The following is a 15,107-nucleotide window of genomic DNA, read 5'->3' as shown; positions in this document are numbered from 1 at the left end:
AATAACATAACAATTTCATTCCTGGGAATCTACATGAGAGAGATGAAAATATATGTCCACACAAAAATTTGCACGCAGATGCTGATAGCAGCGTTATTCGTAGATGCCGAAAATTGGAGTCAACCCAGAAGTTCATCAACAGCGTGACAAACGACCTGAAGGGGGTTATGCACAGAATGGAACGCTACTGGACAGGGGAGAGAAACGACGATGCACGCTCTAGCCGGAGGAACCCGCAGAACACCACACTGAATAAAAGAAGTCAGCTGCAGAGACACATTCGGTGTCATTCCACCTACAGAAAACGCCCAGAAAAGGCAAATCTAGATACAGACATGTGGAGAGGTGTGGGTATATGGAAAAAAAGGAAAAAAAAATGTTCTTTCCGTCTGCTTATTTGCCTGGCCAAATTATACTCATTCTGAAGCCTTCACATCAAATACCACTTCTTTAGAAAGTCCTTTTGTGGTCCTATACGTTCTCTCAAAGTCCCCTGTTCATGTTCTCACGGCACTTGTAACTTTTAATAATATACACATGACTATTTGCTTTTAAATGTCTGTCTCGCCAACATGAATTTAAGCTCCCTCGGAGCGATGACCGTGCTCACTCCCGCTGCACACTGAAGCGCCTGCCCCTCTCTGGCTGCTCCAGAGAGTCGGCTGGAGAATGTGAAAAATGCTGCCACCCAGCCTCTGCCCTGGACCCACCCAATCAGAATCTTTGAGGCATGCGTCCGGGCACAAGCTCAGTTTTGGCTTTTAAAGCTGAGATACAGCAAGAGTTGAGAACCCTGGCTTCTTGTCCATCTGGGTCCCTGGCTCTGAGTAGACCCCCAGTCCATGCTCATCTGAATAAAAGTGATGTCAAGGCCACAAGGCAGGAAAGGAGGCGGAGATTGCTTCTGCAGCATAAGGAGAGCGCGCAGGGGAAACAGAAGCAGGACAGGGACCAAGAGCACTCTGCAGAAGCAGAAGCAGAAGCAGAAGCCAGTGATGGTGGGGGAATTAAGAAGAAAGAGTATGAAAGAATGTGGGGTTACAGAGAAGCTTGAGTTTAGCACCAGGCAGAGAAGGTAGGAAAAGGAGCAGTTATGCAGGAGTATTATTAAAATTGAGCTTCCCACAAATCTTTCGGGTTGAAGGGTCCAGTGTGTAGTTGTAAGAGTGGGTCTGGCCCTTAGCAAAGAGGTCAAGGCCAGCAATGGTTGTGTTTTCTACGAAAAATAGCGGGAGGTGTGAACGTGGATGGGTCAGTGAGGAAGAGAATGCAGGAAGACAGGGAAAATTCTCAGGAGCGTGTACATGCAGGCAGACCTCGGAGATATTTCAGGCTCAGTCCCGGATCACTGCAATGAGGCAAATATTGCAACCCAGTGAGTCACAGGAATGCTTTGTTTTTCCCGTGAATACGAAAGTTATGTTTCTGTCATAGTGCACTCTAGGAAGTGTGCAATGGCATTCTGAATACAAATACAATGGACATACCGCGATTACAAAATATGTTCTTGCTAGAAAAGGCTCGCCATCACCCGAGCCTTCAGTAAGTCATAATCTTTGAGCTGGTGGTGGCCACAAACCTTCCATGTGTAAAACAAAAGAAAACCAAACAGAACACCCCGCAGTGTCCACGGAGTGCAATAGCAGCCAGGCATGCCTGCGCTGGAAATCAGTGGGAACAAAAAACCCATGAAGGACACTCAAAGAGCAAACGGCGAGGGAGGGGACACGGGACGTGGAGAAGACAGCTTCACGGGGGAGGTCAGTGGTGTCAGGAGCCAGGGAGAGGTGGGGCAGCGTGGGCACCGAGGACGCGGCCCTGGGATGGTAATTAGAAGGTGACAGGTGACCTCGGCAGGAGCAGGGTCTGCTCGTGTGGCAGGCATCACAACACAGCCCCCCGAGTGTGGGGGAGAAAGAGAAGTAGGGCTGGCTGGAGTCTGCCAGAGCACGGCAGTACCATGAGGACTCAGAAAAATCTTGGGACGGAAAGAATATCTTTTTATTTTTCTTTCAATTTTCACTCAGGGTTTCCCTTTCATCATATCGCATTTTGAAAGATTTTCCAAGAAATATCGCATATGCGAGACTCTCTGGGAGATCTTCCCCACTAAACAATCCCTTTATCTCTTTCTTGTAAATGTCAGGTCACTGTTTTAGTGACCTCTAAGAGAACGGGATGGAAGTCGCTTGTTTTCTTACTTAGGCAAGTTCCTCAGGCCTGGGCCACCAGGAGAGTCTCCCTGACCTCACCCGCCGCCTGCCACCTCGCAGTCTCTCCAGATGTGGCTCTGCCTGCTGCTTGTCCATTTGACGCAGAGCCTCGATAGTGTATGAAGAATTGTGCAGTCCTGAAATGAGGGCTGACTCGGATGCCTAGCCACACGGAGAACAGACGGCCCCGTGCAGTTCGGATGCCTGGCAGCCTCGTGAAGGAAGAGAAAGGATTTGTCTGGTGTGTCAGGTGGACGGAGCCATTCCCAGAAAACAATAGCAAACGTGCAATGAAACAGCAGCTGTAAATAACTGTGACCCTAAATAGCCCCACATGGAATCAGAGGAAACAGGATACACAAGAATTACTGAAGAAGCCTGAGAAGAAATGACCAGAGGACCACCCAGGCCACGGTGGGATCTGGACCCCAGGGTATGATGGACAGTGTACTGATGTCCCAGCGGTCCCCTGGATTTCTAGTTAGGAAATCAGGGTTATTTGCAGTAGAGCAGTAGTTATGAACCCCCATCCACCCACAGTGATTTAAAAACTCCCCATTGTCACTCCTCTGCCCCACAATTCTCCACCTTCGGAGCTGACTGACCCTGCATGTGAATGGGTCCTGCACGTCCCAAGAAAAATAGAAGAAAAACAGTGGAACATGCTTTTATGATTCCCATCCCCCCAAAACCCTTCCAGTACTTGCCTTTTTCTCCCCTCTGGAAACCTAGCTCTCTCGCTTGCTTGGTTCTCTCCACAGATGTGTGATTTGAAAATGATTTCATAGTTGGGCTTAAAAGATGACTTCCAGGACAATTAATGGCGACAAGAAAAAATACTTAGCATTACAGAAACAGGCAACTGAAAGAAAATTTTCTTTTGTGAACGAAAATGTACCAACAGGAGGGAGCATTTGTCAAACTTGATGCCCAGCATTACACGGGGCTCTGCAAGAAACTGATTTCCCGAGAGTCTTTGAAGAAGGATTTTTTTTTCCAACAGGAGAAAACCATTTTAGGTTTTATCACAGTGCGGGACTGGCCACCTAGTGGGGCAGCGCCGCGCCATGCTGCCTCCATCCAGTGGGTGGCAGTCTTGAGTCCTGATCTGAAGACAAGACCACCCCATCGGGGCAGACCTCGGTGCTTCCCACAGTCCTGTTCCGCACTCCTGTGGCTTATCCTATGGAAACTATTAATGAGGACCTATAGGTACAGATTACATCTGCCATGTGACTGTGTGATAACCGAGCTGAGGGATTAGGGTTTTCACACTTTTCTGGATGTTACCCTTCAAAAATTTTTTTTCAAATCTTTTTTTAGGTTCTTTTTTGATGTTTCCTTGTTGCTCTGATCTCCCTGAGGGTAGGGAGCCCAGGAAGTCCCACTATGCTTCGCAACCCTGTCATCTCTTATCGCCACTCAAACCGTAAGGCCCTTGAGTGGTAACGTAATTTGGCCAGAAAATAATTAGAGGTACAGCAATTTTTTAAAAAGATGGTCAATAAAATATTTTGATCAAAAAACTGATTTGGTCTAAAATGACTCACAGGCTAGTGTCTGGCTCTTTGGGTGTTCTATTGTGTTGTTTCAGATTTTATGTGTTTCAATTTCTTTTTCATTTTTAAGAATTTGAGGAAGTAGTACCTCCTTGTACTTCTCAGTCCGCAAGTCACTGTCACTGTGCCAACGGAAACAAGGCCCAGGCACAGCTACTTCAATTTCCCCCAAATAGGAGCCAGTTGGACAGAGCCAATATCCACTTGCTTTTTGGTCAAATTGCTTTTGGCCGAATAATCTTCCAACCAATTAATCACGGCTCTCCGTTATATCCTTGGGTTTACTCACCTCGACCCCCCGATTACTTTTCCCTTGTTTATGGTCCCATCTGCTTTGCCCAGCTCCCCACCGTGCTCACCAACTTCCCTATGCCCCGCACTCTTTGAAAAACTCATCTTCTACCATCGGGACATCTCGCCTCTCGTCCCTCTTATGGTTGTCACACGCAGACTCGCTGCTCCTCCCCCAGGTTCATGACAGCCTCTGGCACTTAGTCTTCCTTTCCACCGTACGTTCTGGGGCAATTTTAGATGATTTCATGGGGAGAGGGGCGATCCGTCCCAATAGTGCAGTGTCGCAGTTTTCCAACTCCATCATCACTGACCTTCACCTTTATACTGTGTTAGCATCCCTGCACCCCTACTGCCCAGAACTGCTCTGTGTTAGTAATTCAATAACCTTACACACCAATCTCTTACCCCCTTACACAATTTTCTAGTCCACTCATTTTCTCACGTGCTTACCCTTGCTAACCATGAGATTCATTTCCTAGAGATCTCAAGTTGGCCAACCCCTCAAGTGTTTCCTACTCTATCACCTCCTTTTTGCTGTCACTTTCCCCCTCACTTACCTGAGTCACCTGTTCGATTATCTTAATTTCTCACATCCCTAACATCCACCACCCTGCCTTATGTACCTGGCCATGCCCCAAACCAGAACCCATTTAACTATGCAGCATAGCTTAGTGGTGAATGAATTAAATCTGAATTCCCACCTCCACCTCCTAGTACCGCTGTGACCTTTACCCGCATAACTTCACCGCACTGCATCATGGTCTTCTCCTCTGAAATGATGGCACCACTTCAACAGGCTGAGAAAGACTTCATCCAGCTAAAGCACTTTGAGTAGTGAGTGCCTGACACAAGTTAGTACTCCATAAATGCAAACTTCTTAAAAGGTAGTTATCGCATAGTCCTGGTGAATGTGGGCTCTGCAACTAGACCATCATGTACTAACACTGACCTTGAGCTCCCTGCTGAATCTCTTTGTGCCTCTTCCCCAAGTTGGGGATAATAACAGTCCACTTACAGGGTGGTATACGAGCATTAAGAGAGGTAACTCATGTAAAGCAGTTAGAATAATACCTGGCTCACGGTAAGCACTCAATAAATGGAAGCTGTTGTTACTATTCTTACCCTGTGCGCCTCCAAGCTCAAGCTGCTGATTACTGCCGGAATCAGTCACATAACCAGGCAGACCGGTGGCACTACACTCTGCGGATGTCAAACCAGCCGGGCCGCCAGGCCACTGAACACCCTCCTTCTCCAATTCTTCCCAGCATTACTGTACAAGATCAACCAGAATGGTGAGGTCCTCGAACATTAATTGCTTTTACCTCCAACCTTCCCTACAAAAGTACATCCGCATGCGATCCTACACTTATTTTATTCCTGACTCAGAGGTTAAGGTCTCTCCCTGCCTGGTTTGACCTCGCCCTTGAAGCTCCTCACATCCTCTCCCACCTTTCCTGGGCCTTTGCTGACTTAGCGATTTCTGTCTGTGGGAAATGAATACCCTCAGCTCCCACTTGCTTTAGGGTTCACAAGGATAGACTTGGCCTTCCTGCTTTGCCTATGACTGTGATGTAGATTCAATTGCAGAATTAAGTGGAAGCAAGCTCATTCTTGCTTCACATTTCATTCAGATGTGATTTCCAATCCAGATTTCATTACTGATAAAACTAATACTTTTGATCTCCATCTGTCTAACTCTTCTACCATTATTTCAACTTCTTCTGAACTTGTGTAGGGAAAAAGGAGTTATATTCGGTGGGCTCCTTCCCTCCTCAGCCAGCTTTTCCTGCTGACTGTTCTATAGTAGTGCTTTGGCAAATACCATGTCGCACTTCTGCCTTTGACATCTCAGATGGTGTGGAATATACCAACACACAGTTCCCGTTTCACCATTTGGGACTAGCCCAGTTCTTTAGCCGACCTGACTATGCATTAATTAAAAGATGCATTACGAGTTACATCAAGAGTGAGATGTCAAAGACATTTGCGCTCTTACAGATAATATCCCTTCAACTCAAATAAGATACTCACAGAACACTATGTAGCTCGGTGTGGAATAGGATTTCTGTTGCATCAGAGTTTCAGCTCATTGCTCAAAGATAAAAATGCTTCATAGATGACCAGCGTCAGCCTATTCCTCTCTTCATGCCTCTTTTCTGAGCAAGACCAACATGTGGCCTCATAGCCTCTCCGGAAGAGCCCATGAGGCTTGCTTGCCTTCCTGGGAGAGGGTCCAGCAGCTGAGACTCCAGCCACTCGCCTCCTGATGGTTGAAAGAACTGAGAAGCTAATTCACACAAGGCATTAAAGGCTAATAATGTCATATGTGCTGTCTAATTTCAAATAACTAGAGATTTAAAGACATGATTGCAGCCATCATCCAGGAAAGTGTTCATGAGATAAACTGTCCCATAAAGAGAAAGCAAGTACAATTAAAAATCTGCTAGCAATCCCAACATGGGAATAACTTCCAGAACTTTCCTGCACCCTCTGCACAGATTCACCGGGTGTCACGGGACCAGGTGTGGGGCCAGGGGCCGCATTGCTATGTGACCCTCCAGGGGTCCGGCCTGCATGTAGGTGGGTAGGGAGACAGAAGGGGAGTTTGAAATGCACACAGCTAGAAGCTGGACTATGGAAACTTATTCCAAATTTCACATGTGTAAATTATAAATGGAGAATTGGATTCTCATCGATCCTGTAAGAAATAGAGCCCCCTTTTTAAAAATAGACTCACTAAATGCAGCATATGCAAACAGAAATGCATCGTTAAACTTTTTTATAGTAATGAAAAATTTAGGTCAATAGTCCTAGAGAAAAAGAGTGAGCAAACTTTCTCTTCTCCCTCTAGAAAATATAACAAAATTACTGCAAGTACGGAAACAATCAAAGAGTATGAAGCCAAAATAGGGAGAACAAATATTACAGAGTTGTCAGGCAGCTTAGAAACTACTGTGGTACTTTCAGATGTGGAGTTGTATTGTCAGGTGTTAACATTTGTAATGTTTGAAAAGACTTTCTGCTTACTATGAAATTTTTCATCTCCTTCATTTTGTAACTTTGTGTCCTTTCTTCTAAAAAAAAAAAATAGATCCCCAAATTGTATAAGCTTCAGGCCCCACAAAACATGAATCTGTCCCAAGTCACTCATATAGGAGAGGTTTATCGTCTGTTTTGGTTAAAGGACATTTAAAAAAATAACTTTTAAAATGTAACATATTGAAAAGAAAAAAATATGTAAGAAAAGTAGCTAAGGCACTTTTCTACCTCAGTGGGCCCTCAATTAATTTTAATTTAATCTTTGCTTCTACTGGCATTTCTGTGTCTATTTCTCAGGCGAGTGGAGCTTCAACGAAGACCCCAGAAAGGCACTCGTCTGGGGACACAACACAGCAGCTTCTAAACCACGTCACCCTGTCTCTTCCGAGAGTCCCGGCAACGGGTCATAACTCCATCCGATTCACACATTACAGGATGAGGAAAACTGTAATGTCAGAGAGGGAAGAATGAACTAATCCGTTTTCTGTGCTGCTTCAGTCCTTGGCCTTTTCTGAATAGGGACTGCCCATAGCAACAACTGAGGTGACGATTTGGTGATTTGGAGGGTCCTTTGGGACCGACAACCAAGGGCCGTATTTGAAAGCCCGCCTCTTAAACTGTGCGTCGGAAGATCACAGGTGAGGGTCTTCATTCACTATAGAACCTTCTGGAAAGAAAAAATTGGCCAAGTGTCCAGAGGAAGAGTGAGTGCCAAAAACAGCACTTTTGCCCCCAGGAAGCCGGTTGCTACTTTCTGCTAGACTGTGCGGACTAATATAATACAAGTGCTTTGAGTTACAGGAGGGCACCATGGGAATCTAAGTTATGGACTAGCTTGCTTCACTCTGTAATAGCCAGGCCTTAGTTTTTCTCTATTTTTGTACATGCACTCATGCTGAATCAATGTTTTTCATAATTACTAACCCATTTCACAGAAAGGGGAAGAGAGTTCAATGGATTAAGGCTAACTCAAGGAGCAGCGCATAATCAGAATGCTGGTATTTTTAGGTTTCCAAAAAAGATAACTGGGTAGCCATGAATCTGGGATAAAGTTCCTTCCAAGGAGAGTTCACTTAGGCGAATCCGATGTGGAACACAGATGCAGGCCACTAACTCAATTCCCACTGTGGCTCAGTTGCACTGAGGGTGCCCCAACATCGCAGAGTTTATTTAAACTAGTTATGCAACCTCGAGCAAGTCACTTCACCTTCCAGACCTGGTTTCTTTAATCTGCCGACAGGAAGGGCTGGAAAAGCCACCTCTGAAGAGTCCCGGCTCCCCTGGGGCACTGAGAGAGGAGCCCTGCATCAGCATGAGCTCCTACTGTTCCATTTCCCCCCCAAGAACATTCATACAAACTCTTGAGAAGTTAGCAAACTCCAGTCTAAGATCCTTCATGCACAACTCATGAATCCATCTCCCCTCTGAGTTCCCATAGTTCTGCTTGAGTGTCAGACATCTTTGACTCCTATAGAAGTTTGCCGTAACTAAGGGGTCGGTCACGCAAGAACTAGGAATTGTTAAGAATGCTGTGTGAGGTAGGAAACAAAGAAGAGGTGAGTGATAGAGTTAATAGGTGACATTAAATAGCAGTGCCCCTAAGCAAAATGACAGACTTGACACATCTCCCTTACATGTCCTTCTAATTTTCTTTGCAGTACCGTCAATACCTGATGTCCTGCCCAGATCTCCGTGGAGTCCCAGGCTCCGCAGCAACCCTCGATCCCTGTACCATCAGCCGTATGCCCATCTGGGTCTTCGTATCTAGGCAGAGTCACCGAGCTCTGGGTGCACGTTCCTTTCCTGCTCTTTCCACAACCTATTTATAGCTATTCATTTGCTCCAAGCTATTCTAAGAAGAAACCTAACAGCTGTCTCCTTTCAAAAAGTATTTTAATTTAACAGGGGAAAAGGAATGCAACTTAAATGGTAAAATAATGGCAAAGTCCAAGTGTTTGGTGGACACTCTGTGAGATGTTGCCTTTCTTCCGTGGAGAACAAAAGGCGTGCTTCTGAATCAAGAAGCCACCTGCCTCATGTTTATAAAGAACACCTTATGTGAGTATCTCTAGTCTGAAGTGAGACTGTATCGTGATGCTCATATTGGGGAGCAAAGGAGGGTGAAACCGAACAGGAAGAGTGGGGCCAGGAGCATTTTTGAAGGCTTAGGCTGAAAATGTTGGACTTGGATTCCGCAGACAGTAGGGAATATTTGAAGAGTTATGAAATGGGTCAAAAAGTATAAGACAGAACAGAGGAAAAAAGCCAGAAAGCTGAAGCAAGGAACCACGTGAAAGCCCTAAATCAGTCTGCGTCAAAACAAGATCACAAATACAATATTCAACACAGTGGATATAAAGGTACCTTGATAGCCAGGAGCCTCAAGGCATAAACCCTTTGTATGTATACCACGGAGAGACAGAGAGAGACAGAGAGAGACAGAGAGAGAGAGAGAGAGAGAGAGAGAGGAAGAGTGTCCCTGGGCCAGCCAACGAACTGGGAAGGAATAAAATCAACGTTTTGACGTTAAAGAAGTGGTTTTAAGTGCGAAGGATCAAGAGGTTGGAAAGCACGCTGCAGAGAGTTGTCACGAGGGCCTGTTTTACCACCACAGGTGGGTCCCCCGCTGTTTTGGGCCACTGCCGAAGGACCCTGCCTTGTGAGAAGGCCCTCCAAAGATACTTTCCCACTACACCACATGTACAGTGACACGTATCACACACCCACACACACACCCACCCAGAGGCAGGTGCACACCGAAAGGCCGCCATTCTTCTGCGAGCAATTGCGCACTCAATACACACAGGGGACAGAGTCACTCCCCTTGGAAGACAGCATTGAAAGCAATAAATGCTTGGGAAGAATTACCATAGTTCTTAACTCTCGCCTTTTTTCACCTTACAAGAACTGTCTTATGACGTGTTGTCCATACCAACAGACTGCCAGTTAATTTGGGGCATATCTAGTATACCTTTTCTATTGAAGAGATTCTCCTTCTGTATACAGAGGTTATGTGAATTTGTAAAACGAGTAGCTGAAACCACCCGTTTCTCTCAAGAAGTAATTTGAAATAAAGTTTAATCAGTATCAATCTTTTAAAGAATTATAAATAATGAAAATTCTTTTCTCAGAACCCATATAAAAATTTCTAGTGCTCACTAAAAGGAAAGCATTAAATATCTATTATCATATATGGGATAACAGGATAATTATTTCCACAAAATATGTATAAAGTTGTAATTAAATTTATAAATTTTAGTTTTAACTTCCATATGCATAAACTATGAAATGCCATAACTAAAATAAAATATGCATAGTTACACTCAGTTAATATACTTTGTATTGACTTATCTTTTTTATTAACAGATTACATTAAAAATGGTATTATTTTCACGAATCAGGAAATTTTTAATGTGTATAATTCTATGTCATAGCCCATGTTTCTAAATGTTAGCAATTTCTGATTTAGATCTTGAGTTTTGCATTTGTCCCTGTCACTTGGCTGACAGATCCGGGAGGATCTTTTAAAATCCTGGCAACATTTTAGAGGCCCGTGTCTTTTAATGAGGCCAGCAGCAGGTCTTTGCTTATGTCCACCAGTAGGGGGAGCAGACAACATAATTTATTACCCGAGAACAAGGACAGCAGAATGAGAGAGTCAGTTGATTTGGAATAAAACAAATCTGCAAATGAGATTTTCTTCAAAGGAAGTATGTCCGATATGTGTTAGATTCAGTTTGACTGGTTACTGAATCAAAATAAATAACTTTATTAAGTAATCAATCTTTGCAGAAAGATAAATTAAATTTACAAATGAAGGCAATGTTTGCGCTTTACTTATTCAAATCAACTAAAATTAGCTTTCTTTTCATAAAACTTTTACAGGGACAAAGACTTTTTGATGTGTTCAAGCAGTAAGGGCGCCAAACCCAACCCTGCTTTACAGGTGATGGGGCGCATAACTAATGGCGTTTTCTGGGAAATATAATTGACTAATCCCATTATGTCTGTAGGAACAAATTAACCTTATTACTACTAGTAAATCGTGATTGATTATTTATGCAAATAAGTTACCACGTTCAGCTTTCTGACTGAAATAAACATATACAAAAAATGTTTTAATATGATTTGAACTTTTTAGTTAATAAAACCCTGAGGGGTCTATTAATTCACTCAATGTTATATTAGGTATTTAGTTGTGTCATTTATATTTGTGCTAATGTTTTGCTTGCATAAAGATGAGATAATATCAGTAAAAATTACTAATATGTTTTAGAACCTTTAAGATATACATTGGATTTGTACTAAAAATGAGCTTAAAACTGACTAGAAAACTATGTTATCAGTATGAATATGTCAGCATAATTGCCCTAAAATTATTAATACATTAAATAATGCATGATTTTGTTTATTTTCTAGGTCTGAATGTACAAACACAACTTTTGCTTGCAAAAATGTTCACTTCTTCTGAAGCACTATTTGTCTAAATTAATGTATTATTTCTACACATCTAAGTTAAATTGTATTAGAACTATGAAAGTTTATAACTAGTTTACTGATTAGTTTTCTACAAACTAGATTAAAATCATTTCTAAATTATTGATATCATCAATAAAAAATGTTTCTCTCCTTGCTAACATGCTATTAGAATTATTGTTTTAAGCAGGCTAACAAAAGATTTCTCATCCTGATATACTTATTTTTAAAAAAATAATTTTGCATTTATTGATTTTAGAGAGAGAGCGGAAGGGAGAGGGGGAGAGAGAGAACGCCATGACTGGACGCCCGGCGGCTCTGGAGGCAAGCGACCGCTCAGCGAAAGTCTGCAGGCACTGGCATTGTCAGCACGGCAGAAACCAGGAGAAGAGCAGTAGGCAGCACTGACAGCGTGTACGTGTTAACACAAACACACCCGAAACACACCGGTCATATTATATGAAAATTCGTTAAGATCCGTGAGTCGTGGGGTCGCTTGTGAAATAATTTGTTAAATCAGGCACTTAACTTTAAAACTAAAATGAAATCAAAATAGTTAGAACATAACGCGTGCGAAGTGTCTGCCGTCATCTTCGGCACACGGCCACCGCTCCATGGGCATTTCCTATCGCATTATTTGTACCGGCAAAACAACGAATTCTTTATGACCTTTCTATGTTATTCCACTACATAGTCACTGTCTAGGCAACCCTGGGTAAAACAGAATTAACAAATGTTTCGATTACATTGGATTTCAAAATTTTAAAAATTGTTTTCTCTATTATATTACCCATCGTAAATAAAAAGAACAAAATTAGAACTCAGATTAAGAAAGATTCCAAGTATTGGGTTGGCCAAAAATTTCATTTAGATTTTTCTGTATAATGGCTCCAGTAGTGCTTAGTTGTCTTTAACTTCAATAAAAACAATTTTGTTAGATTGTATTGTGACAGCTGTCATATCAGTGTGCATTAAAAGGAAGCTTATGAAAACTGGTTAATTTATGTGTGGCCATTTTAATATTGAAGGTGGAAGAAAATACATAACATTTTTGGAGTATTATGCTTTATTATTTCAAGAAAGATAAAAACACAACTGAAATGCAAAAAAAAAAAAGATTTCTGCAGCATATGGACAAGGTGCCATGACTGATCAAAAATGTCAAAAGTAGTTTGTGAAGTTTCTTGGTACTATTGATATTTTGGCCAAATAATTATTTGCTGTGGGGCTGTCTTACTCATTGGAAGATGTTTTGCAGCGGGAGATAGCCAATATACTCAAAACATCCAGATCAATAAAGTTATTGGTGAAAATGAAAAATGTCTTTTATTTTATGGAAAAAACTAAACAGACTTTTTGGCCAACCCAATATAAAGAGAGTTCAGGGTTATCAAAACAAACAACTCTACCTAAGAATTATTATCAGGTTTAAAGAGTTCCATCAAAGTTGAAATTACTAGTAAGTGAATTTGAAAAACTTTTGCTAAAGAGAATTTGTGATTTGTAGTTCTATATTTAAAAAATGTAGCTCACCAATCATACAGCTAAAATTTTTACATTGTTATAGATTTTATAATAAAAAGTAGAAATACTTTGACTTTTTACTTCTAAATTATTTTAAAATAATTCGAGTTTCAGTTTCCTTGCCTGTTGAATGAAGATAACTGAGCTACAGATGCCTAAGTAAATATTGAGACAGTCACCATTACTGAGAAGTTTGGCTTAGACGACCCCATAGAGGCTAGAGGTACGGAGGTCTGGGATTCAAACGGCCGAGGCAGGCCTGGCACTTAATGCGCTTTTGAACCTGGATGCCTCTAAGGATGACATTGCATTTCAAACCTCACCATCCTCTCCTGGGATTTGACTTGCCCACCTCTGAACACATTGAAATATGTGCCTCTCGCTAGAATCATGAGACAGAACTGAAAGTCTGAAAGAAAGAATAAAAACCCAGAAATTGCTTATCTTCCTAAAGGTCAAATTCATGCTTTTTAGAACCATATCTGTGACGAGACTATTCTACATAGAGTGTATTTTCTTCTTAGCAAACATGACAGGATCTGAGGCCCTGTAATTTTACCAACTATAAGAAAACGAATTTCTAAGTATTCCAAATTCCACATTTATTTTCCTATGTGAAGATGGAATTGCTGAAGGACTCTTGTTGAAAGCTGTACCTGAAGGCTTGCACCAGAATTTGCAAAGGGTGCAAAGAAACCAGAAAGCTACCTCAGCTTCACAACACGTTCGTTCTTGATCAATTCACAACACAACAAGGAGCCCCCCAGAGCCAGTCTGGAGAGCCAGGCTGTGCCCTCTGTGTTGGGTCATCGCCGTGGGAGAGTACGCGGCCGACTCAGACACTCTGGCCAGCGTGGGGCAGTGGATTCTCGGAGGCCTGTGTCTCCAAGGAGTCAGGGTGCCTGTGTGCACCTGCGCAGCAGCACGGAATTGAACTCCAAGTCGTGTCTTTGTGATATCTTTCAACAAGTCATGTCCCATCCAGGCTGCTAGTTTATCTCTGTCAGGCCAGGGCCCCAGTGGCTTACGGGAGCTGTCAGGCACAGGTAGACCCACCTGCTTCGTGCTGAGGAGGTAATGCATCTTTCGGGCTTGGTAATCTTTTTTCTTCTTCTCCCTTTTGAGGGCAGCCTCCTTCTCTTCTCTTTCTTTGATCTCCGCAAACTCGTCCAGAGCCTCCCTGCACCAAAAGCCAGCTGCGATTACTCCTGATACTAACAATCTGCTTATGTTTTAATTCTTTTGCTAATGGTAATCAAGTTTGTGAGGGGCAACCAGCACCCACATTCATCAAAATCAGTGGTGTGATCTATCTTAGCTGTACATTCTAAGGGGATCCTCGCAAACTTTAACAAGCATTTAAAGTGATTTTTCAGTGGTTAAATTTTTTAAATCAAATATATCTTAAAATTAATCCAGTAACTGCGAAACTATATCAAATGCAAAGTAAGTGAATTACTATATTAACTTCTTTGGTTGGAGATTAACTATTTTGGACCTGCTTAAATATCTCAAGAAAACATTTGATCTTCTGATTGCCTGCAAATTTTGTTTTTCTATTTATATATCTCTAATCATTTATTTTGCATACTAACTAGTGGGCTAATTTTAAAAGTGTGATGGGATTTTATACATATGCTAAATTCATTTTAAGTGAATCATCTGAGTCTTTACCTCAAACATATCAGAAGAGAGGGGGAAATTCCAAAAAGAAGAAAAAATTCTCATTTCTACTTCACTGTCTAGAACTATTTTTGTTTCAACTTCCTGTTAAATGCTACTAATCCAATACCTCAGACAAGGTTACTTATGAAACACACTGGCGTGTAAAAATCACCATGCTCTGCTACTGCGGCTGAGCAGTGTTTTTCAACGTAAGATTAAATTGCAAAATAAATGAATTACTTGGAGTGGCGTGGCCCTCGCTTTGCCACCCTTCTCTTGAAAATTGCTTATTAATATGAAAACGGAGTCAGGAAATAGGCTGTTTTACTTTGTGCTT

The 15,107-nt window shown here is 42.3% G+C and overlaps 1 protein-coding gene across 1 annotated transcript in view; it reads right to left on the bottom strand.

The window, feature by feature from the left end:
- SPATA17 (spermatogenesis associated 17) overlaps positions 1-15,107 on the bottom strand; it is an 83,236-nt gene that overhangs the window by 39,968 nt on the left and 28,161 nt on the right. Inside the window, exon 6 of the mRNA XM_024575942.4 lies at positions 14,162-14,285. Within this exon, the coding sequence (XP_024431710.2) occupies positions 14,162-14,285 (124 nt within the window). The remainder of the gene's footprint in view (positions 1-14,161; positions 14,286-15,107) is intronic.

Source organism: Desmodus rotundus, chromosome 10, assembly GCF_022682495.2.
Source record: "Desmodus rotundus isolate HL8 chromosome 10, HLdesRot8A.1, whole genome shotgun sequence".
In the NCBI taxonomy this organism is placed as follows: Eukaryota; Metazoa; Chordata; class Mammalia; order Chiroptera; family Phyllostomidae; genus Desmodus; species Desmodus rotundus.
Note: the sequence above shows the minus strand (reverse complement) of the source record. Positions and strands in the feature narration are given on the sequence as shown.